General features: G+C 45.8%; 1 protein-coding gene across 1 annotated transcript in view; it reads right to left on the minus strand.

The window, feature by feature from the left end:
* Positions 1-3,777: 3,777 nt before the first annotated feature.
* LOC308158434 (cytochrome P450 2M1-like) overlaps positions 3,778-25,614 on the minus strand; it is a 30,575-nt gene continuing 8,738 nt past the window's right edge. The window contains exons 4-9 of the mRNA XM_080532023.1: positions 24,484-24,644; positions 23,743-23,919; positions 14,199-14,340; positions 12,416-12,603; positions 12,162-12,303; positions 3,778-6,449 (exon numbers count right to left, since the gene is read on the minus strand). Of these exons, the coding sequence (XP_080388149.1) occupies positions 6,259-6,449; positions 12,162-12,303; positions 12,416-12,603; positions 14,199-14,340; positions 23,743-23,919; positions 24,484-24,644 (1,001 nt within the window). The 3' untranslated portion in view covers positions 3,778-6,258. The remainder of the gene's footprint in view (positions 6,450-12,161; positions 12,304-12,415; positions 12,604-14,198; positions 14,341-23,742; positions 23,920-24,483; positions 24,645-25,614) is intronic.

A 25,614-nucleotide genomic window follows, 5' to 3' on the forward strand; every position in this document is an offset into this window, starting at 1 on the left:
ACAGTACACGTCGTCGGTTCTGAACCACATAGTGAACTGCACCAACTCAGTCACCGTGGACAAACGGGTCCGGGTCTACCGCAACACGAAGCCATGGATGACTGGGAAGGTCCAAAAACTGATCAACGAGAGGGACAACGCCTTCTTCGCAGGGAAGAGCACACCGCTGTACAGCACCACCAGGGCTAACCTAAAGCGCGGAATCAAAGCGGCCAAGGCAGACCACAGAGAGAAGATTGAGGAATGCTTCCTGAGCAACGACTCCAGGCGGATGTGGCAGGGGGTTCAGCACATGACAAACTTCAGAGCCAACAGGCTCACAGCCGCAGAGGACGACCCCCTGCTGGCGGGAAAGCTGAACACCTTCTACGCCCGGTTCGACGAGGGGCGAACGGAGGTAACCACAACACAAACACCACTCTCTCCAGCTCTCAGCAGCCTCACCCTCACAGAGCATGAAGTGAGACGCGTGCTGAAGGCGGTGGACCCCAGGAAAGCCTCGGGGCCGGATGGCGTCCTGGGACGGGTGCTGAGGGACTGCGCCGACCAGCTGGCCGGGGTTTTCACCAACATCTTCAACCAGTCCCTGTCCCAGGCCACCATCCCACCCTGCCTGAAAACCTCAACTATCATCCCAGTCCCGAAGAAAAGCACGGTGAGCTGCCTAAACGACTACCGCCCGGTGGCACTCACACCAATCATCATGAAGTGCTTCGAGAAACTAGTCCGGGCCCACATACTCACACGCCTCCCGCCCAACCTGGATCCATACCAGTTCGCCTACAGAGCCCACAGGTCCACAGAGGACGCCATCGCGACGACTCTCCACGCCACTCTATCCCACCTGGAGAGGGGAAACAGCTACGCAAGACTGCTCTTTGTGGACTTCAGCTCCGCCTTCAACACCATCCTTCCAGACAGGCTAGTGACCAAACTACTAGACCTGGGTCTATCACACTCTATATGTTTAAAAAATAAAAAAAATAAAATAATATGTGCATGGATCAAGGACTTCCTGACCGACCGCCCCCAGAGGGTGCGGGTGGGCCCCCACACCTCCACAGCCCTCAGACTCAGCACTGGGTCCCCCCAGGGCTGCGTGCTAAGCCCCATCCTCTACAACCTCTACACCTACGACTTCACCCCCGTCCACCCCAGCAACTCCATCGTAAAGTTTGCAGACGACACCACCGTGGTGGGATGCATCTCGGGGGGGGACAAGGCGGCGTACAGGGATGAGGTAGAGCAACTGAGCAAGCTGTGCAAGGTTAACAACCTGCTGCTGAACAAGTCAAAGACCCAGGAAATCATCGTAGACTTCAGGAGGAAAAAGTCCGAGATCCAGCCCCTGCTCATCGACGGAGAGAGCGTGGAGAGAGTCTCAACCCTCCGATTCCTGGGGATGCACATGCGGGATGACCTGACCTGGAAGGACAACACAAAAGCCACCATCAAGAAGGCACAACAGCGGCTATACATCCTGAGAGTCCTCAGGAAGGAACACAGCAAGCAGGAGATACTGGTGACCTTCTACCGCGGCACAGTGGAGAGCATCCTCACCTACGGCATCTGCAACTGGTTCTCCAGCTGCACAACCGCGGAGAGAAATGCGCTACAGAGAGTCGTGAGAACAGCCCAGAAGATCACCGGCGCCCCCCTCCCCTCTCTGGAAGAGCTGTACAACACACGCTGTCTCAGGAAGGCCTCCAAGATCTCCAGGGACCCAACCCACCCTGGGTACGAACACTTTACCCGGCTGCCCTCGAAAAGGCGGTTCAGGACCATGGCCGCAAGGACAAACAGACTGAAGAACAGCTTCTACCACAGCAACACAGCAAAGACCTAGGTTCTGGGCCCTGGACAGTCTGGACGGATTGATGGCAGCTGCTGGACTGAAAAAATCAGGTGTAGTGCTGAGGCACAAATATGTACATTTCAAGCCTGCAAACTGTGACACTTTAAATAAATGTGCAATAACACTATTGTGCAATATGACAACCCTAGTCGTCTATCTGTACAGTATAGTATAGTGGATAGTGTACATAGCCTTTATTTATGGAAACCAGCTCCTTCCCTTCTTGTGTTTTTTTTTTTTAAGTTTTTTTTTTTCTTCTTTCCTAACACCAGGGGAGCCACCCCTCCTAAATGTCGTTGTTTGGTACCTGTACTGTAGCAATGACAATAAAGACCATTCATTCATTCATTCATTCATTCATTCATTCATTCATTCATTCATTCATTCATACCTGAAGAATACGTTTCTCCACTCTCATATGGAGTAACTCTCCCATGTCACACTGTGATGGTGGTCATTGTAGTCTGTCTGGGATGGAGGATGTCAGTGTAGTCTCTTTCAGAAGGACAGTTTAGTCTCTCTGTGGTGGAGGGGAATCTTGGGGGAGTTGTTACACAACACATTCTTGTTTATTTATTTATTTGTATTTTAAATAATTAGAGCAACCTGGTCTCACACGGCAGACGTCAGAATTCGACGTTTATGGACAAACGTCGAATTCTGACGTGAGATCGCATCCAAACGTCGAATTCCGACGTGACATTTGCATCCAAACGTCGAATTCCGACGTGACATTGGGGTATCTCGTTCTGATAGCGCAGGGGTGCACCTGTTATGTGCGCCTGTCGGGGCTTCTCTCGGGATTATTCCATTTTATTTTATTTTTTTTTCCCTTTCCTAGCACCAGGGGAGCCACCCCTCCCAAATGTCGTTGTTTGGTACCTGTACTATAGCAATGACAATAAAGACCATTCATTCATTCATTAGAGTTAGTAGATTTGTGACAGCCCCCCAGTGTGTCTGAATTGGAGTCCTAGTATACTGTACTTCCAAATGGTTTAGCATGGGGGGTCAGCTTCAGTACTAGATTTGGGCCGAGGTCCAATAGTGTCCTACCTACAAAAGGTTTTGTACATATAATCATTTTGTTCATATAATAATGTTGTACACATAATAATTTTGTTCCTATGTATAATAGTTCCTGCAATTTCCTGTAAATGTCTATCAATTAGTAATCCACAGTATGATTATGTATTTGTGTATGTTCATAATATGTTCGGGAACATAGGGATGACCCCGTCCTTGCCTTTACAACTCTACTTGCAAGAAGACTTATTCTGTTTAAATGGAAGCACACCCTCCCCCCCTCACATAATAGTTGGCTCAAAGAGATCCTGAACCACATCAAACTAGAAAAAAATTGATTTTCACTCAGAAATTCCAATACAACCTTTGACATTACTTGGAAGCCTTTCGCCGACCACCTGAGCAAGATCACCATTCAACCAGATGACGATTAGATGCCACCCCCCCCCCCCTCCTCCTTACCCTTATTGTTGTATTATGATTTTGATATTATTTTATTGTCTGTTTGGGGTTATGCTTTTGGTATGTGTTAATTTCATTACTTTTCTCTCAGGGACATTACCATTACTTATTATTTCTTGTTATCAATGATGAACTGTGGGTGGGAAACACCTAGGGGCATATGAAGCTGTCTAGGAGCTGAGGGATACTTACTTATTTTTACTTACTTGTTTTTTTAATGTAATGCTGCTCACATGCTGTTATAATGCCTAATATGAACCTGCTCACCCGACCACCCCATAGTACAATTTCGTTGTATGGTACCTGTACTGTATTAATGACAATAAAGACCATTCATTCATTAATTCATTCATAGGTAATGTGGATTGTCTAATGTGTATGTCTAAAAAATCTATAAAAAGAATTAAGAAAGAAAAATATTGTGAATACAAATGTGTTGGTATTGATGTTTATTTATTTTGTTAGCATTGGAACAACACACACAAAAAAAAAGAGCCAAATCTGATATCATTCCACACAAACTCCAAAACGGGACTGGACAAAAGTATTGTTTATTATATTTATTATAAATCAATTATTCCAAATTGTAAGAAATAATTGTATTTCAAGCATGTAAAACCTGAGACAAAACTTGTGGCATTGTGCTGTGTGACCAGCCTAAGGCTATGCAATAACCTGTACAATAATCATGCTGTCTAATATGCTAGCATCTGGATACACCACATCTGTCAGGTGGACGGATTATCTTGGCAAAGGAGAAGTGCTCACTAACACAGATTTAAACACATTTGTAAACATAATTTGAGAGAAATAGGCTTTTTGTGTACATAGAAAAAGTCTTAGATCTTTGATTTCAACTCATGAAAAACAGGAGCAAAAACAAAAGTGTTGCGTATATATTTTGTTCAGTGTATGTACGTGATATTACAGAGATGTGTTGCATTAGACGAGGGAAAACACAGCATCGTTGTGATCTGTTGGTATACAGTACATTGTCCATTGCTATGGCTACTGTGGTTTACTGTTATTAGACATAGGCTGCGTTCGTAAATTCGCTCTGAGAACGCCGGAGCGCACATTGGGTTCAACGTCATAATGGGACCAAGAAATATTATTGGAAAGAGGCATTCCATGAGTGCTGATCAGATTCCAGATCGAATTTACGAATGCGCCCATAATGACTATCCTGTGGCCCATTGCTCAGAATCACCACAACCCTGCTTCTAGGCTTTTTCTGCATTCAAACCAAACTCTTAACATGGCCTATGACCCCTGTCGCCGACCCTTCAATCCTGAGTTACTGTATCAATTTGAAATGCTGGAAATGCTTCCTGGCCTTTAGTTTAACAATGCCGGTGAAGTGTTAAGATGCAGTGTATTCATCATCTAAGCATCATTCTCGAAATCGATTCAGTCAAGCCCTTTAAACAAATGTGACACGGTTTTATAAAAAGGTCCTCATGTTGGGAATTGTGAAACCCTCGCAAGTGTTGTTGTGAAAAAATGTGTTTTCCGGTTTTTGGCATAGGACGAAAATTGAAGCGATGAAGAACCCACTCAATATCATAACCAACAGTTTTACATTCACTAAATACCTACAGTTAGTTAGCAAAGTCGGGTAGGGGGTATTATTTGTATTAGTGTGTAGCCACACTCACACCCCAGCTGTATTTAAGTAGCCATGTGCGTGTGGACCTGTTTGTTGACAAATTTACAAGATGGATGCTGAAGCTCTCGCTAATGCTATCAACAGAATTTCAGAAGCCGGTAGAAATATTGACAGTGGGCAATTAATGAACTCCTTCATATTGGACTATATACATAACGGGAACTCTGAATCTGAATCTGAAGATGACGATGACGAAGAAGACGACAGAATTTCAGACATTGATCTCAACATCAGTTCACTATTCATGGCAGTCGTCTGCCGACCTTCTGCTTTTATTTGTTCTTGGGTACGTTTTAGTGAGTTATGTGTTGTTTACTAGGCTAGCGTAACCTAGCCTAACCTGTTCTGTTGGAAACTGCCAAACAGTTATTTGTTGTTTTGTGAGTAAGGTAGATAGCGCTTTTGTTCAGCTATCAAACCACTGAAACTGTGTGCTCACCACAACTATGCCTCCCTCTATAGGCTACTTAGAATTCTACGAAACTAATAGATGGTGGGAGGAATAAATAGGTTGCCAAAGATAAAACATAAGGAATTAATACATTTGTTGCAGACATGTTGCAGACATACTGTACAGTATATTTCATGCACCATTTTAGTGTGTGTGTGTGTGTGCGCGTGCGCTATGCTAGCCAAACAAGTGTTAGCTTGTTAGCTAGCTAGATAGCTTTGTAAGATATATATAATAGAGATATTAATAGAGATATAATAGATTATAGAAAAGGTGAATGCTTTTGTAATGAACGGTAATGTTGTGTGGAATCAAAATTGATTTGTAGATTTGCTGTAGAATAATACTGTGGATTGAAATTATTTCACTAGCCTTCTTACAGTACAAGTACAGCACACTGAGAGTCTATGGAAAGCATGCAAGCCTACACTATAAAAGTGTCCACACCTCTGACCTGAAATGTGTGTTACAGAATGACGAAGTGAGAGGTTCTGAGAGATGAGACCTTGATGAGTCACCAGCACTTCAGGTATTTGTCATTGTATTGGTATTTCTATTGTATCAACATAGTAGTATTTCCTAAAAATGGTGTGTGGTGTGTTGTAACAGTGTGGTGTGTTGTAACAGTGTGGTGTGTTGTAACAGTGTGGTGTGTTGTAACAGTGGGCAATCATTTTAACCCGCCTGTGAACAAGCCTTCATGCTCAGCCTGTGAACAAGCCTTTATGCTCAGCCTGTGAACAAGCCTTTATGCTCAGCCTGTGAACAAGCCTTCATGCTCAGCCTGTGAGGTGGTCATTCCTCGGGCCTCAGTGTGACGTAGCAGTCGTAGATGGCTGGTGTGCGGCCAAAGCTGCAGCAGGAGGGGTTGATGTCGATCTTTTCTGGAGGCTCGGTGCCACTGAAGACGAATCGCTGGAGGAGGGTGGTGAAGAGGATGAAGAGTTCCATCCTGGCCAGGCCTTCTCCCAGACACGCCCGCTTCCCTGGGAGTCAAGAGAGGGGAGATAGATGCCAATAAGTGGTGAGCCCAACCTAGAAACACTGGCATTTCGCGCAGTTCAAGTTTCTTCAGTGGTTCTCTCATCTTTCACCGTTACTCTTTCATTTAGCCGTTGGTGTGTGTACTGTATACTGTTATGTATTATCTGATCATAATGATGTAATGACTGTATAAAGTCATACCTGATATGATGTAATGACTGTATAAAGTCATACCTGAAATAACAATTGTTTTGTGGGACTTTTGGTCACACTGGACGGGTGGATTCGGCAGCTTTTAGACTGGTTGGGCTGGAAATTGTCAATTCCGTCTGGCAACCCTGGTAGCAAAATATGTGCATAAAACATTGTATCTGGTAGCCTACTGGTACTTTCAAATCGCAAGTTGTTTCATCCGGTAACATAAGTTACTGGTTTACGTTTCTCTGTTCTCTTTTTCGGGGTGATGGAGGAGAGATTGGCAGTGAAATAAATTCCAGATAAAATCCATGATGGGACTTTGTTCATCATCCTCCGTCCTCTCACACATGTTTTCCCCCTCCATTAATCTTCTGTTATTCAACACGAGTGTGAAAACGGATTGTAATCCTTTATCTCAGAGACACTATGGCATACAGTTTCCTACTCACTTAATTTGGGTAAGATGATAGGCCTACTTTGCAACTTTACAGTTTTGGTAACTGTTTTTTGTTTCTCTACTGTAACATAACCAGGTACATTATTATTAATTAACATTTACAATACAAATACAACAATTGGGGGTCCCTCAAATTTTGGGGGGATCAAACGCCAAGGCCTCATTCTGACCGAGGAAAAACCCTGGTATGTCCTGTATAACATGATAGCCATCTATGAGCAATGCACTGTATATAAGATGATGACCAAGGGTCTTTCTGCTGCTGACCAAGGGTCTGAGTCCTGTTGATGGGGCCCAATGTTCTTTTAGACTCTGTTGGCTACTGTATTTGTTTATTAAGATTTCATAAATATGATATATTGTCTGAATTTGTCTTGTTTTATCAAATGTTCCAATTATTTTCATTTCTTGTGCTGGTTTATTATGAACAACATGTAAAATTGCAGGAAACTAGCACAACTAATTTTGTGGGAGTTTTGTTAAGGGGGGCTTCTTCATTAATTATACCTTTCTTCACTGCTTTGACACAGCTGAAACAGAACACGCAATCAACATCCTCCATATCATGCAGCCATCTCCATTGTTTTCGCCCCTGGCAAAACGTCCACAGTTTTGGTTTGATCCACCGCCAAAAAATCTCACTCCAAACTTTGGGTGAAACTTGGCAGCCCTGAAATATATAGGCTACTATAAACAAATAAGCATGTTCCCAGGCGCACATGGGCTAGTAAGGAAAGCCAATGACAGCTAGAGCTAGCACCACATTAGAACAAATATTCAAAAGGTGGACCAGACTCGGAAAAACAAGAACAAGACAGCACATACTAGGCTATAGGCTAGCCAAAGCACATTAAACTACAAAGACATGCTGCACTGCAGCAGTAAGCCTATTAAAACTCCAAACACAAATGCACGTTGCACGGCAGCAGTATTAAAACTCCCAAATCAAATATGCAGCATGGCGGCAGTAGTTTGGGAGGTTGGAAGTACATTCCAGCATAAGTTTGTACAAAATACCATCACGGCTCGTGTCCCCCTGAAAAGCCACCCCCCTTCTTTCCCAGGAATAGCGCTGACCTGAACATCAGTTCCAAAACATGCCTTGCTGTCTTCTGAGCTTGGCGGGTAGCGTAAGATAAAAGAGCATTAATAATCAGGGTGTTTTTTAGAGCCTGTGGAGCTTGGACTTCTCGTGTTCATTGAATTTTTCTGTGGCCTTCCGCCAGTTTGTGAAGCCCCCCTTAACAAAACAGCCTACACTTTCTTCATTAATTATACCTTTCTTCACTGCTTTGACACAGCTGAAACAGAACACGCAATCAACATCCTCCATATCATGCAGCCATCTCCATACATAACAGCTGTTTACATTGCACCAAGCGCGGTTGCTAGCTTAGCATTAGCCCGGCTACATGACGTCATCAGTGGTGGACAGAGCACAGATCCCCGGGCAGTACACATAATAGCGGGGGACTTTAATCATGCTGACCTGAAGGTAGTACTACCCAAGTTTTATCAGCATGTTAAATGTGCAACAAGAGGACAAGGTATACACCAACATCAAGCTTGCCTACAAAGCCAGACCGCTAGCTCATCTAGGCATGTCTGACCACGTGTCCATCCTCCTGATCCCTGCCTACACTCCCATGAGGAAAAGTGCTCCCATCACCACTAAGACTGTCAGAACCTGGCCAGCAGGGTCCACTCCACTGCAGATCTGCCTGAATGACACCTGATGGCAGGAATATGAGCATGAGGACCTGGAACAGTTCACGTCGTCGGTTCTGAACCACATAGTGAACTGCACCAATTCAGCCACCGTGGACAAACGTGTCCGGGTCTACCCCAACACGAAGCCATGGATGACTGAGAAGGTCCGACAACTGCTCAAGGAGAGGAACAACGCCTTCTCAGCGAAGGACAAACTGCTGTACAACACCACCAGGGCTAACCTAAACCGTGACATCCGGGAGGCCAAGGCAGACCAAAGAGAGAAGATTGAGGAATGCTTCCTGAGCAACGACTCCAGGCGGGTGTAGCAGGGGGTTCAGCACATGACAAACTTCAGAGCCAACAGGCTCACAGCCGCTGAGGGCGACCCCCTGCTGGCGGAAGAGCTGAACTCCTTCTACGCCCGGTTCGACGAGGGGCGAACGGAGGTAACCACAATACAAACACCACTCTCTCCAGCTCTCAGCAGCCTCACCCTCACAGAGCATGAAGTGGGACGGGTGCTGAGGGACTGCGCCGACCAGCTGGCCGGGGTTTTCACCAACATCTTCAACCAGTCCCTGTCCCAGGCCACCATCCCACCCTGCCTGAAAACCTCAACAATCATCCCAATCCCGAAGAAAAGCACGGTGAGCTGCCTAAACGACTACTGCCCGGTGGCACTCACACCAATCATCATGAAGTGCTTCGAGAAACTGGTCCGGGCCCACATAGTCACATGCCTCCCGCCCAACCTGGATCCATACCAGTTCGCCTACAGAGCCCACAGGTCCACAGAGCACGCCATCGCGACGACTCTCCACTCCACTCTATCCCACCTGGAGAGGGGGAACAGCTACGCGAGACTGCTCTTTGTGGACTTCAGCTCTGCTTTCAACACTATCTTTCCAGACAGGCTAGTGACCAAACTACTAGACCTGGGACTATCACACTCCATCTGCGCATGGATCAAGGACTTCCTGTCTGACCGCCCCCAGAGAGTGCGGGTGAGCTCCCACACATCCACAGCCCTCAGACTCAGCACTGGGTCCCCCCAGGGCTGCGTGCTGAGCCCCATCCTCTACAACCTCTACACCTACGAGTTCACCCCTGTCCACCCCAGCAACTCCATCATAAAGTTTGCAGACGACACCACCGTGGTGGGCTGCATCTCGGGGGGGGACGAGGAGGCGTACAGGGATAAGGTGGAGCAGCTGGGCAAGCTGTGCAAGGTTAACAACCTGCTGCTAAACCAGCTAAAGACCCAGGAAATCATCGTGGACTTCAGGAGGAAAAAATCTGAGGTCCAGCCCCTGCTAGTCGATGGAGGGAGCGTGGAGAGAGTCTCAACACTCCGATTCCTGGGGGTGCACATACAGGAGGACCTGTCCTGGAGGACCAACACAGCAGCCATCATCAAGAAGGCACAACAGCGGCTCTACTTCCTGAGAGTCCTCAGGAAATACCACCTCAGACAGGAGCTGCTTGTGACCTTCTACCGCTGCACAGTGGAGAGCATCCTCACCTACTGCATTTGCGTGTGGTTCTCCAGCTGCACAGCCGCAGAGAGGAAAGCGCAACAGAGAGTCGTGAGATCGGCCCAGAAGATCATCGGCGCCCCCCTCCCCTCTCTGGAAGAGCTGTACAACACACGCTGCGTCAGGAAGGCCACCAAGATCTCCAGGGACCCATCCCACCCTGGTAACGAACACTTTGTTAGGCTGCCCTCAGGCAGGCGGTTCAGGACCATATCCGCACGGACAAATAAACTGAAGCTCAGCTTCTACCCTAGACCTGAACACAGCAAAGACCTAGGTTCTAGGCCCTGGACAATCTAGACAACGTGATGGCAGCTACTAGATTGTAAAACATAAGTGCAATATTGAAATACAACTGTGAACATTTCAAACCTGCTAACTGCGACACTTTAAATAAATGTGCAACAATACTATGTGCAATATGACAACCCTTGTGTACATAAGGTTCAGATATATAGGAAAAGTTTGGATATTTATAGCATAGCATAGAGTACAGCACAGTGTTTTATTGTATAGTATAGTAGTATAGTATAGTAGATAGTGTACATAGCCTTTATTTATGTAAACCAGCTCTTTTCCCTTTTTTATTTTTACCCTTGGCCCTCTTGTTTTTTAGTCTTTTTCCAAGCACCAGGGGAGCCCCCCCGACTAAATTTTGTTGTATGGTACCTGTACTGTATTGATGACAATAAAGACCATTCATTCATTCATTCATTCATTTGTTGAACTAGCTTGCATTGAATGAACGACAAAAAGTTTATTTTCCAAATTGCATGGAAAATTCCAGGAAAACTGAAGCTGGTTGGTTGATGCGGTGCCTCTAAGGAAACGTTAGCCCTTCGTTCTCTCACCACGTTAGCTTGAATTGCGGGGGTATGCTCCCGATCATCTAGGGGGGTGCGGTGCTTGGGCTGGGCCTGGGCTGCGATTCGTCTTCTTTGTTTACCTCTATCGCCAATCTTTTTTTGTTTTGTTGAGGCTGAGACCACCAAAAGTCTGAAATGTGTTTTTGTGCCATTTTTGCCACTGAGTCAAATGTTATTTTTCTGTTTCCGTGAGGAGATTTTTGAGCTAGTTCTACATCCCACTGAACCAAACCATTACAAACTATTGGGCTGGACTCAACCAAAGGAATACTATTGATAAAGATATCTTAAACACACTCCAAGCACTTCAAGGATGGTTTACGATAATATTTCTTCAGAGTAATTCATCGGTTTAACTTTTTTGATAGTTATATTTATTTATAAACTCACGTTTAACACTCATTTTATTGCAAAGTTCCAATCCAAAAAGCATGTTTTGGTTTCTCTTTAAAACAGAACATTTGATTTTGAAACTAAAAGAGAAATGTTTTACATTACCGTTTATGTTATGTATATGTATATTGTTAAGTACACTGATGAGCCAAAGCATTATGATAAAGGTCTGCATGTCAGCAAAGTCGTGCATGAAAAAAAAGAAGTCAATAATAAATATATAATAAATAAATTAAAAATATATATATATATTTTTAAAAAGTTTTTGATTCACTGTCTTGTCTGCCGCTGTTTTTGATTCACTGTCTATTAGCAGCTGTTTTTCCTGTGTTTTGATTCAGAGAGCGTTTCTCTGATATTTGGTTTGAGGTGAACATTCAAGGGGGGGTGGAAGGAGGGGGCAGGGGTTTGTCGGAATTTTGTCATCATACTTTTCTCCTGTGTTTAATTGTTTGTTACCACTCCCTTGTATTATTCCCTGGGGGGGGGGGGGGGGGGGGATAAAGAATAAGAGGAAAAAATGCATCACAAAAAAAAAATGTAGCATGTTACCCAATCCAAAAGCAAGGAATCCGTCATTTCTCTTAAAGCGTCCGTCTTCATCCAGGAAGTTTTCCGGGTCAAACTCCTCAGGGTTTTTAAACAGCTCAGGGTCGGTGCGGACGGAGGACAGCAGAGGAAGGACCATGGTGCCCTGCATGAATGACAGACAGCATTCACAACCTGCTCTAAAAGCAATAGACGGGAACGAATAAATCATGACTTTTTAATCCTGTCAACATGTAGTTGAGAAGTGTAACTCTCACCTCTGGTATGAGGTACTTGCGGAATTCTGTGTCTTTGATTACTTTGTGGGGGACAGAAGTGGGGGCGAGGTCCATGAATCTCTGGACTTCGTGGATGACAGCATCCGTGTAGGGCATGTTAGGTCTGTCATCAATCGAAGGGATTCGACTTGAGCCAATCACCTCGTCTATCTCCTTGTGAACGTTCTCTGAGGAAGGTTAAGTCATACCATGAGGGTTCACTGGAGGGATGTGTGTTAACTCTCTCCTGACATTAACACATGAAACTCGAATTTTTTTTTTACCTCAAAATTGTTGTCCCGACCATCTTAAGAATGTGTGGGCATATGAGAATGGTTTCCAAATGCATTATATAGATCAAAATCTAGGTAGCACTAGCCTGAGTGACGTGTTTGAGGGTAATGACATGGTTTTGAAAACTAGGAGGGGCTTTAGGGAGCATTGAGTTTAGCATTCCCGAAATAGCTACTACCGGTATCTGGTTTGTTTACATTCATGATAATGATCATGATTCATGACATCTATCTGAGATGCCTCCGTGGCTGGCTCGGAGCCACAAAGCACAATGGACCAAGGCTTTCATTATGATAAATATACAGTGATATGAGGGAAATAAGTATTCAACACATCAACAATTTTGTGTGTGTGTGTGTGTATATATACATATATATTATTATTATTTTATTTATTATTATTTATTTATTTTTTGGACTGCTTTCAAGGCAAGGAAACAAATAAGTCGTTTTGGAATGTTGGTTAACTATCGATTTAACACTAGATCAGCCATGGGTGGGGTCATTTAACACTAGACCAGCCATGGGTGGGGTCATTTAACACTAGAACAGCCATGGGTGGGGTCATTTAACACTAGAACAGCCATAGGTGGGGTCATATAACACTAGAACAGCCATGGGTGGTATCATTAACACTAGAACAGCCATGAGTGGGGTCATTAACACGAGAACAGCCATGGGTGGGGTCATTAACACTAGAACAGCCATGGGTGGGGTCATTTAACACTAGACCAGCCATGGGTGGGGTCATTAACACTAGAACAGCCATGGGTGGGGTCATTAACACTAGAACAGCCATGGGTAGGGTCATTTAACACAAGAACAGCCATGGGTGGGGTCTTTTAATAATAGAACAGCTATGGGTGGGGTCATTAACACTAGAACAGCCATGGGTGGGGTCATTAACACTAGAACAGCTATGGGTGGGGTCATTTGACCATGTGAGTAAAAACAACATCTTTGTACTCGATTAGATTTCGGGACCCTCCTTTCATGAGTTTTCCTAGATATGTGCGTTCTACCACCCAGTATCCTTACATTTTCAACATCACATCAGGATAAGCTAGTATAAAGCTATTTTGCAGTTTTTCTGTGTAGGAGGCAGGCTAATTTATGAGGCGCGCCAACTAGTGGTCTTTGTGTGTAAGTGGCAGCTTACCATGCTAAAGACTATGGTCATTTGACCCTCGAGGCGGCTCTTATAGTAGGTAAAATAGGCACGGCTGTTCAATGTATTGTGTTACTGTGCCATTTGCTGGTTTTGTACAAGACAACATGAACAAGATCACAACCAGGGTTGTGTCAATTCAGTATATGAAGTAAAAAATTCCAATTCAGTGAGACGTGTAACTTACTTCTACCGTATTCAATTAATCTATTTTTTTACTTTGGATTCTTGAATTCAAATTAATCTCTTGAATTTATTAAAATAAAATGAAATAGACCCCTAATCTTGAGCACTACAGACTTGGGAAGCCTGGGTAGGCTACCTTGGATGTTAGGATGTTTGATCATCATCAGAAACATTTGTCTTATGGTTGAAGATGTGGTCTCTGTGCCGGCAGCAAACAGGTTCCACACAGTAGCCAGCAGGTTGTCATAGTTAAATTCTGATTCTGGGAGATCTTTCTCCTGGAAGAGGTAACATCATGCATTAGGAACACAATGCCACACCTATCCACACGTACCATACATCACAAATCTCAATATTCAGGTGGACATTCAGGACATTTTCTCATTATGTGGAGGTTTAACATGCAATACAGTTCCAAGATGGCGGCGCGTTCGCACGCGAGGCTGGGAGAGCTCCCGACGTTGGTGCGTTTTAGCGTTTTTAAGTACATTTGTATGTACATTTTTATGTCAGTACTTATAGGGAACTGGACTGGGTTGCACCAATTTGGCGTAAGTCATGACTAAATGCAGGCATTTAAACGCCTAGTTGTTACTAGCTAGTTTCAAACTAGTTGTTTACTCATTTCAGTTGCACCACGCCAATCTTTTGCCAATCTTAGCTAGTAAATACTTAGTTGTTACTAAGAAGACATTAGCCAATCAGCGAGCAAAGCAAAACCCTCCGTTTTTAAATCCTAAATGTTGGCCGCCATTGGCTAAAAACTGTAATTTGGCTCTACAAGTGTTAATCAGGGGCGTGTCCAGGGGGTGGCCTGGGGTAGCACGTGCCACCCCTGAAATCTGATTGGCCACCCCAGGTGCAACCCCCCTGATTGATTGGCACACAGCTGACATGATGTATATAGTTTGATGTAAAGAACTCTCGCAAAAAACACATACGAAATATTGTTTTAAGTACAATAAAGCTTTATTACTTTTAAGAACGTGCGGTGTGCATCTCCAGCAGTGCGATATCTGTAAACATACTATCTGTAGACTCTCCGCTCAGGGTTGCCAGATGGGATTGACAATTTCGAGCCTAACCAGTCTAAAAACAGCTAAATCCACCAAAACCCAGCCCATCTGGCAACCCTGTCTCCGCTGCTTCAAACTCTTCTACTTGTTGCGCAAAATGGGCCAGAGTTTGTCAAATCCAATGTTGGGCATCTCGTTTCTTAAGTCCTGGTATAGACCCTTTTACAGGCGACGTCATCAAAATATGTGCGCGCATTTAGGCAACGGAAGCGTGGACAAAAACAACATTCTTGATCCAGAGTTAGGTACGCTTAAAATAGCTTACAACGGCTACTAGCATAAAGAAATGGGGGGGGCGGGTGTTGTGTTGTTGTTGTTACGGTAGAGGAGAGGAGAGCTCCGGTGAACTGACAGTTTTGTGGAATGGAATAGACTTTATTTGTCATTGCTACAGTACAGGTACCAAACAACGAAATTTAGGAGGGGTGGCTCCCCTGGTGTTAGGAAAGGGAAAAAAAAAACACATTTTAGAAAAAGCATAAAAGCATAAAATCACAAGAAGGTAAGGAGCTGGTTTACATCAATAAAGGCTATGTACACAATCCACTGTACTATACTGCACAGATAGTCAACTAGGGTTGTCATATTGCACAAAAGTATTTTTTCACATTATTTTAAAGTGTCACAGTTTGCAGGCTTGAAAATGTACATTTTTGTGCCTCAGCACTAGCTGCCATACAATCCGTCCGGACTGTCCTGGGCCCAGAACTTAGGCCTTTTCTGTGTTCAGGGCCTTGACGGCCCTGTGGTAGAAGCAGTCCTTCAGTCTGTTTGTCTTAGCGGCCGGGGTCCTGTACCTCCTGTTCGAGGGCAGCTTGACAAAGTGTACGTGCCCAGGGTGGGTCGGGTCCCTGGAGATCTTGGAGGCCCTCCTGAGACAGCGTGTGTTGTACAGCTCCTCCAGAGAGGGGAGGGGGTCGCGGTGATCTTCTGTGCTGTTCTCACGACTCTCTGTAGCGCGTTTCTCTCCGCTGTTGTGCAGCTGTGGAACCAGTTGGAGATGCCGTAGGTGAGGATGCTCTCCACTGCGCCGTGGTAGAAGGCCACCAGTATCTCCTGCTTGTTGTGTTCTTTCCTGAGGCATCTCAGGGTGTATAGCCGCTGTTGTGCCCTCTTGATGGTGCCTTTTGTGTTGTCCTTCCAGGCCAGGTCATCCCGCATGTGGTGTCCCAGGAATCGGAGGGTTGAGACTCTCTCCACGCTCTCTCCGTCGATGAGCAGGGGCTGGATCTCGGACTTTTTCCTCCTGAAGTCTACGATGAATTCCTGGGTCTTTGACTTGTTTAGCAGCAGGTTGTTAACCTTGCACAGCTTGCTCAGTTGCTCTACCTCATCCCTGTACGCCGCCTCGTCCCCCCCCGAGATACATCCCACCACGGTGGTGTCGTCTGCAAACCTTACGATGTAGTTGCTGGGGTGGACGGGGGTGAAGTCGTGGGTGTAGAGGTTGTAGAGGATGGGGCTTAGCACGCAGCCCTGGGGGGACCCAGTGCTGAGGCTGAGGGCTGTGGAGGTGTGGGGGCGGTCGGTCAGGAAGTCCTTGATCCACGCACATATAGAGTGTGGTAGACCCAGGTCTAGTAGTTTGGTCACTAGCCTGTCTGGAAGGATGGTGTTGAAGGCGGAGCTGAAGTCCACGAAGAGCAGTCTCGCGTAGCTGTTTCCCCTCTCCAGGTGGGATAGAGTGGCGTGGAGAGTCGTCGCTATGGCGTCCTCTGTGGACCTGTGGGCTCTGTAGGCGAACTGGTATGGATCCAGGTTGGGCGGGAGGCGTGTGAGTATGTGGGCCCGGACTAGTTTCTCGAAGCACTTCATGATGATTGGTGTGAGTGCCACCGGGCGGTAGTCGTTTAGGCAGCTCACCGTGCTTTTCTTCGGGACTGGGATGATAGTTGAGGTTTTCAGGCAGGGTGAGACGGTGGCCTGGGACAGGGACTGGTTAAAGATGTTGGTGAAAACCCCGGCCAGCTGGTCGGCGCAGTCTCTCAGCACCCGTCCCAGGACGCCATCCGGCCCGAGGCTTTCCTGGGGTCCACCGCCTTCAGTACGCGTCTCACCTCATGCTCTGTGAGGGTGAGGCTGCTGAGAGCTGGAGAGAGTGGTGTTTGTGTTGTGGTTACCTCCGTTCGCCCCTCGTCGAACCGGGCGTAGAAGGTGTTCAGCTTTCCCGCCAGCAGGGGGTCGTCCTCTGCGGCTGTGAGCCTGTTGGCTCTGAAGTTTGTCATCTGCTGAACCCCCTGCCACATCCGCCTGGAGTCGTTGCTCAGGAGGCATTCCTCAATCTTCTCTCTGTGCTCTGCCTTGGCCGCTTTGATGCCGCGCTTTAGGTTGGCCCTGGTGGAGCTGTACAGCGGTGTGCGCTTCCCTGCGAAGAAGGCGTTGTCCCTCTCATTTATCAGTTTTTGGACCTTCCCAGTCATCCATGGCTTCGTGTTGGGGTAGACCCGGACCCGTTTGTCCACGGTGACTGAGTTGGTGCAGTTCACTATGTGGTTCAGAACCGACGACGTGTACTGTTCCAGGTCCTCATGCTCATATTCCTGCCATAGGGTGTCATTTAGGCAGATCTGCAGTGGAGCGGACCCTTCTGGCCAGGTTCTGACAGTCTTAGTGGTGGTGGGAGCACTTTTCCCCATTGTGGTGTATGCAGGAATCAGGAGGATTGACACATGGTCAGACATGCCTAGATGAGCTAGCGGACTAGCCTTGTAAGCACGTTTGATGTTGGTGTATACCTTGTCCAGTGTTTTTTCTCCTCTCGTTGCACATTTTACATGCTGATAGAACTTGGGTTGTACTGCCTTCAGGTCGACATGATTAAAGTCCCCCGCTATGATGTGAATAGCCTGTGGATCAGTGCTTTGTTGGCTGCTAATGACGTCATATAGTCGCGCCAATGCTACTTTGCTGTCTGAGCTAGGCGCTATATACACACATGTAATTAGCACCGCGTTAAACTCCCTAGGGAGGTATGTGGGTCGGCATTTAACAGTCAAGTATTCCAGGTCAGGGGAGCAGTGGCTACTTACAGTTTTCGTGTTTAAGCACCAGCTATCCTTCGTATGTGGAAGTTTGCAATTAAACGCACGGATTGTAAGACAACCTATCTCTTATTATTTCACCACTGTCCAAGTCGGGACGTTACAGTATCTCTAAAATCTATAGCTAATCTATTCTCTGATTTCAATGGAAAACCTATTGTTTACATGAACAATTGTCTAATATGTAGCTAGACTAACATCTAGCTAAGGCAGGCCTAGCCAAAGTAACCAGCGCTTGCTGGTGTTCTATCTGTCTGGTGTTCTATCTGTCTGGTGTTCTATCTGTCTAGTAAACACATGTGTGTGTGTGATGTGTGTGTGTGTGTGTGTGTGTGTGTGTGTTTGTGTGTGTGTGTGTGTGTGTGTGTGCGTGTGTGTGTGTGTGTGTGTGTGATCTGTGCGTTATACATAGTCGTCTTGTGTCCTTGTCTTTGGCTTGGGAGGACTTCTGATTTCAAGACACAAACGTCTGAATCTATGTCATGGTATTTGATGTACTGTACATGACCACAGATTGCGTAGTTGTAGGCATCTAGTGATTTATATGCTCTCAATTCCTCACGGGCCTACACGCTAGGCTTCTCCACCGAATAATAATAATACGTTAGACTTATAAAGCGCTTTTCTAGACACTCAAAGACGCTTTACAAACTGAAAAGATTGAGTAGTAAAATAAAAAGAAGATTACTAAATCTAAATCTAAGTGTCTTTGTAGGACAATCTACTCTGTATATTGCAAGTATATCTAGATTTCGGGCGGAGAAGTGGCGAACAAGCAACGCCAGCATCCTCTCTCGACCGGCATGTTTTGAAAAGTGAAAAGTCTTACGAGTATGATCAATGTAATGTTAGCTAGCTACCTCTAAACATGGATTTGGCTGGGCATAAATTAATTAATTTGCGGTGGTAAACACAGTCTGGCTATCTTATCTGTCTGGTTAACTTATCCTGTGTCGTTCTGAGTTATAGGTGTATATATATCTGGCCATTGAATATTAGGCCTGCTAATGTCATCTACCCACTCAGTAATAGCACACGGATCTGGGAGTCGCCGACCATTTGACAGAGTTAGTTTGTTTAAGTAGCATTCCCAACTTTGTGCGACTGCGAATTAGAGGTGATTCGCATCGAGTTTATGTGAATCAAGCTGTTTCCATTAAATTTCTCATGCGAATCAGAATGTTTTATGGAAACGCACCTGTTGATATCTGAAAAGTTGAAGAAGATATGCATATTTCAATGTTGGTACATTCCAAATCAACTAACAGAGAAAATGCCTTTCAAACTTTTCATACTTTTCACAGGTAGGTAATGGCCAGGTAATGGATTGGAACAATATATTGTTAACTCCGACCACTCCCCCAGATTTGTTTGTTTAAAGAAAAAAATATGGTAGTTTAATATTACATTTGTATGGTGCCACTCTGTTGTGTTGTGATTGGTAGCACTGGGACTTTTAAACAGGGATTGTAATGTTAGTAGCCTAATTAAAGTATACAATGTGTAGTGGAGACAGAAATGGTAATAAAAAGCACAAAATGGTGCATACATATTGACCAGAATGCAGGGAATTAAGTGTTAAATTCTCAAAATTGTGCCACCCATGCATAACTAGGTGCCACCACTGGGCCACCCCAGTGAAAAAGGTCTGGACACGCCATTGGTGTTAATATGTCATTTTATGAAGTTTTAATATGTTTTCAGGCAAGAAAGTAACTATATATAGTTACAAAATGTGTCCAGTTTATCAAAATAACCCGTTTATATATCTGATCTGACGTTTCTTTCCCCACTTCTGTGGGAAACTTTGCTAGCAACATTACGCTGGTAAGATACCGTCACTGCAGAGTTCCACAGAAACACCGTAACATAATCCTACCATAAGCGTGGAACAACAAGCCAACATTGCGTACATTGTATTAATAAACAATTTAATTTGTCATGACTACGGCTCATGTGTCTTTTTAATGTACAAACAAAATAAATGTAGAAATGCAGGAACTGAATCGCTATCTTCCATAGGCTGGTTTCCCCTGCTTCAGCAGGCTACTTTATCTCCGCTGAGGTAACAACGGTAAGCTACGAGTTAGTTATAACTTACACCACCCTAGGGGTATGTATAAATATTTAGTAGTTACTAAGCTCTACGTCATAACTAGTGTGCTTGGTGCAACCCATTCAAGTTTAGTAGTGACTAAATCTTGATTTAGTAAATACTTACGCTATAACTAGGGTTAGTTTGTACTTAGTAAGAAGTGGTGCAACCGACCCCTGTTGTGTAAATAGTACCTACAGCAGACTAGACTTACTAGAAGTTGGTGCGCAAAACGAGAAGACAGTAACAGCGGAGTTCCTGAAACAAAAAAGGATCCCTCACGATATCGCTCGCTTACCGGGAGAACAATGGTACACAGTCCCAACCGTGAGACGCAAACGACGGCGTCGAGACCGTAAGCAACGCCGAGGCCGCAGGGGAGGCCTGCTAGCTAGGCTAAGGAGGAGCCCGGATAAACCTGCTTTGCCGAGTATATTCCTCTCCAACGTAAGATCCCTAGCTAACAAGATGGACGAACTGAGACTGCAGGTTGCTTCCAACAACACCGTGGGGGATAGCTGTGTGATTTTTCTCACAGAAACCTGGCTCAGCGCTTCCATTATCGACTCTGCGGTCGCGTTACAAGGCCGCACTTTACACCGAGCGGACCGGACATTGCTAAGCGAGAAGACGCGCGGAGGCGGCCTGATCATATCTACGAAGGACAGCTGGTGCTTAAACACAAAAACTGTAAGTAGCCACTGCTCCCCAGACCTGGAATACTTGACTGTTAAATGCCGACCCACATACCTCCCGAGGGAATTCAACGCAGTGTACATAACAGCTGTTTACATTGCACCAAGCGCAGATGCTAGCTTAGCATTAGCGCGGCTACATGACGTCATCAGTGGTGGACAGAGCGCAGATCCTCAAGCAGTACACATCATCGCGGGGGATTTCAATCATGCTGACCTGAAGGTAGTACTACCCAAGTTCTATCAGCATGTTAAATGTGCAACAAGAGGAGATAACACACTGGACAAGGTATACACCAACATCAAGCTTGCTTACAAGGCTAGACCGCTAGCTCATCTAGGCATGTCTGACCACGTGTCCATCCTCCTGATCCCAGCCTACACTCCCATGAGGAAAAGTGCTCCCATCACCACTAAGACTGTCAGAACCTGGCCAGCAGGGTCCGCCCCACTGCAGATCTGCCTGAATGACACCTCATGGCAGGAATATGAGCATGAGGACCTGGAACAGTTCACGTCGTCGGTTCTGAACGACATAGTGAACTGCACCAACTCAGCCACCGTGGACAAACGTGTCCGGGTCTACCCCAACACGAAGCCATGGATGACTGAGAAGGTCCGAAAACTGCTCAAGGAGAGGGACAACGCCTTCTCAGCGAAGGACACACTGCTGTACAGCACCAACAGGGCTAACCTAAACCGTGGCATCCGGGAGGCCAAGGCAGACCACAGAGAGAAGATTGAGGAATGCTTCCTGAGCAACGACTCCAGGCGGGTGTGGCAGGGGGTTCAGCACATGACAAACTTCAGAGCCAACAGGCTCACAGCCGCGGAGGACAACCCTCTGCTGGCGGAAGAGCTGAACTCCTTCTACGCCCGGTTCGACGAGGGGCGAACGGAGGTAACCACAACACAAACACCACTCTCTCCAGCTCTCAGCAGCCTCACCCTTACAGAGCATGAAGTGAGACGCGTGCTGAAGGCGGTGGACCCCAGAAAAGCCTCAGGGCCGGATGGCGTCCTGGGACGGGTGCTGAGGGACTGCGCCGACCAGCTGGCCGGGGTTTTTACCAACATCTTCAACCAGTCCCTGTCCCAGGCCACCATCCCACCCTGCCTGAAAACCTCAACAATCATCCCAGTCCCGAAGAAAAGCACGGTGAGCTGCCTAAACGACTACCGCCCGGTGGCACTCACACCAATCATCATGAAGTGCTTCGAGAAACTGGTCCGGGCCCACATAGTCACACGCCTCCCGCCCAACCTGGATCCATACCAGTTCGCCTACAGAGCCCACAGGTCCACAGAGGACGCCATCGCGACGACTCTCCACTCCACTCTATCCCACCTGGAGAGGGGGAACAACTACGCGAGACTGCTCTTTGTGGCCTTCAACACCATCCTTCCAGACAGGCTAGTGACCAAACTACTAGACCTGGGACTATCACACTCCATCTGTGCATGGATCAAGGACTTCCTGTCTGACCGCCCCCAGAGGGTGCGGGTGGGCTCCCACACCTCCACAGCCCTCAGACTCAGCACTGGGTCCCCCCAGGGCTGCGTGCTAAGCCCCATCCTCTACAACCTCTACACCTACGACTTCACCCCCGTCCACCCCAGCAACTCCATCATAAAGTTTGCAGACGACACCACCGTGGTGGGCTGCATCTCGGGGGGGGGGACGAGGCGGCGTACAGGGATGAGGTGGAGCAGCTGGGCAAGCTGTGCAAGGTTAACAACCTGCTGCTGAACCAGTCAAAGACCCAGGAAATCATCGTGGACTTCAGGAGGAAAAAATCGGAGGTCCAGCCCCTGCTCGTCGATGGAGGGAGCGTGGAGAGAGTCTCAACCCTCCGATTCCTGGGGGTGCACATACAGGATGACCTGTCCTGGAAGACCAACACAGCAGCCATCATCAAGAAGGCACAACAGCGGCTCTACTTCCTGAGAGTCCTCAGGAAATACCACCTCAAACAGGAGCTGCTTGTGACCTTCTACCGCTGCACAGTGGAGAGCATCCTCACCTACTGCATCTGCGTGTGGTTCTCCAGCTGCACAGCCGCAGAGAGGAAAGCGCTACAGAGAGTCGTGAGATCGGCCCAGAAGATCATCGGCGCCCCCCTCCCCTCTCTGGAAGAGCTGTACAACACACGCTGCCTCAGGAAGGCCTCCAAGATCTCCAGAGACCCATCCCACCCTGGGAACGAACACTTTGTTCGGCTGCCCTCGGGCAGGCGGTTCAGGACCATGTCCGCAAGGACAAATAGACTGAAGCTCAGCTTCTACCCTAGGGCCATTCAGGCCCTGAACACAGCAAAGACCTAGGTTCTAGGCCCTGGACAATCTAGACAATTTGATGGCAGCTACTAGATTGTAATCAAGTGCAATACTGAAACACAACTGTGAACATTTCAAACCTGCAAACTGCGACACTTTAAATTAATGTGCAATAATACTGTGCAAGAATGTGCAATATGACAACCCTCGTGCACATAAGGTTCAGAGATAGGAAATGTTAGGATAGGTATAGCATAGCATAGAGTACAGCACAGTGTTTTATTTGTATAGTATAGTATAGTGGATAGTGGATATAGCCTTTATTTATGTAAACCAGCTCTTTTACCTTCTTGTTTTTAGTAAAAAAAAAAAAATCCTAGCACCAGGGGAGCCCCCCCCCCTCACAAATGTTGTTGTATGGTACCTGTACTATATTAATGACAATAAAGACCATTCATTCATTCATTCATTCATTCAATATGAAGTTTCTTTTTACCTCCAACATCTTAATCAGGAAGGTGTCGATGTAGTCGTTAGGGTTAGACGTGTCCAGGTCCTTCAGCCGTTTATCTGCCTCCCCTCGTATGTAACTTCTGACCTTCTCTACGGTCGCAAACATCTCCAGGTGTCTGCCTGGAAAGCATCTAACGATCCTGGGGAACATGTTGTATAGCTGGAAAGAGACCGGTTAAAGTACAAATTCTCCGCTTTTATTTGAGGGTATTTGTGTACATATTGGATTGTACTATTTGGAAATGCACACTATTTGGAAACATAGCAAACAAGCAAGGAGGGAATGTTTGTTTTGATGACGTCAGGAGCTAAGCGCAGAATCAAAAGGATATATCTCAGATTATAAGGATTTGGAGTCTAAATATATTTAATTAAAAAATAATACATAATTAAAAATAAATAAATAATAAAATAATAATAAAATAAAAGCTAACAATCACTTTAATCAACCTCATAAAAAAACTCATTTTTGGATTATAGAGCCAAACGAAGAAAACATGCTTCACTGTTACAATCATTTCTGGGCACTGTTTATAAAAAAGGTCTTGCTTGTTGACAGTCCTCTATACAGGAACTCATGAGATTAAACGTATTCCTGAAATAGAACCTGACGGAGTAGTTACATCCCATCTGCAGCAAATGACCCAAATGGTAGTACTGTATAATGATTCCATAATGAATATTAATGTGACTGCAGGTGAGAAAGTAATTTGAGTTACTATACCGCTCCCACAGGACTGCTCAGAACTCCAAAGTAGTCGTCCACAGCCTTGTAGAGTAGCTGGAAGGTGGGGTCGTTGTATTCAAACCTGTGGCCAAACACGATGGAGCAGATGACATTGGCGATGGAGTTACACATCAGGTCTTTGGGGTTGATAGCAGAGTCTGGGAGAAAGATAGCAGACACATACATATTTATGACTAATACTTTATCTGATAGTGGTTCTAACAGAGAGTCGTGAGAACGGCCCAGAAGATCACCGGCGCCCCCCTCCCCTCTCTGGAAGAGCTGTACAACACACGCTGCCTCAGGAAGATCTCCAGAGACCCATCCCACCCTGGGTACGAACACTTTGCTCGGCTGCCCTCGAACAGGCGGTACAGGACCATGTTCGCAAGGACAAACAGACTGAAGCTCAGCTTCTACCCCAGGGCCATCCAGGCCCTGAACACAGCAAAGACCTAGGTTCTGGGCCCTGGACAGTCTGGTCGGATTGATGGCAGCTGCTGGATTGAAAATCAGGTGTAGTGCTGAGGCACAAATGTGTACATTTCAAGCCTGCAAACTGCGACACTTTAAATGAATGTGCAATAACACTATGTGCAATATGACAACCCTAGGGTACATAAGGTTGCAGAGAATAGGAAATGTTAGAATAGGTATAGCATAGCATAGAGTACAGCACAGTGTTTTATTTGTACAGTATAGTATAGTGGATAGTGTACATAGCCTTTATTTATGTAAACCAGCTCCTTTCCCTTCTTGTTTTTTTTTGTTTTTTTTCTTTCCTAGCACCAGGGGAGTCCCCCCTCCCAAATGTCGTTGTTTGGTACCTGTACTATATCAATGACAATAAAGACCATTCATTCATTCATTCATAATAATAATATTCTAAATACCATAATACATCCAGAATACAAAGATAGTTTCGAGTTTTAAAAGGTTACATTCTTGTTTTTTAAGACAAATTATACAGATTTAGTTAAGTATCATTATTTGGTCAAAGTCTGCAGACTTGCCTGCAAGTTATTGATGTAAACAGCTCACCCTTTTACAATGTTCTAATAGGCTGCTTTTGACTCCTCCCATAAGAAAAGGCCAATCAGTGCAACAAATCTGAAGTAGAACCAGGTG

The sequence above is a fragment of the Nansenia antarctica genome, assembly GCF_963989245.1.
Source record: "Nansenia antarctica genome assembly, chromosome: 5".
In the NCBI taxonomy this organism is placed as follows: domain Eukaryota; kingdom Metazoa; phylum Chordata; class Actinopteri; order Argentiniformes; family Microstomatidae; genus Nansenia; species Nansenia antarctica.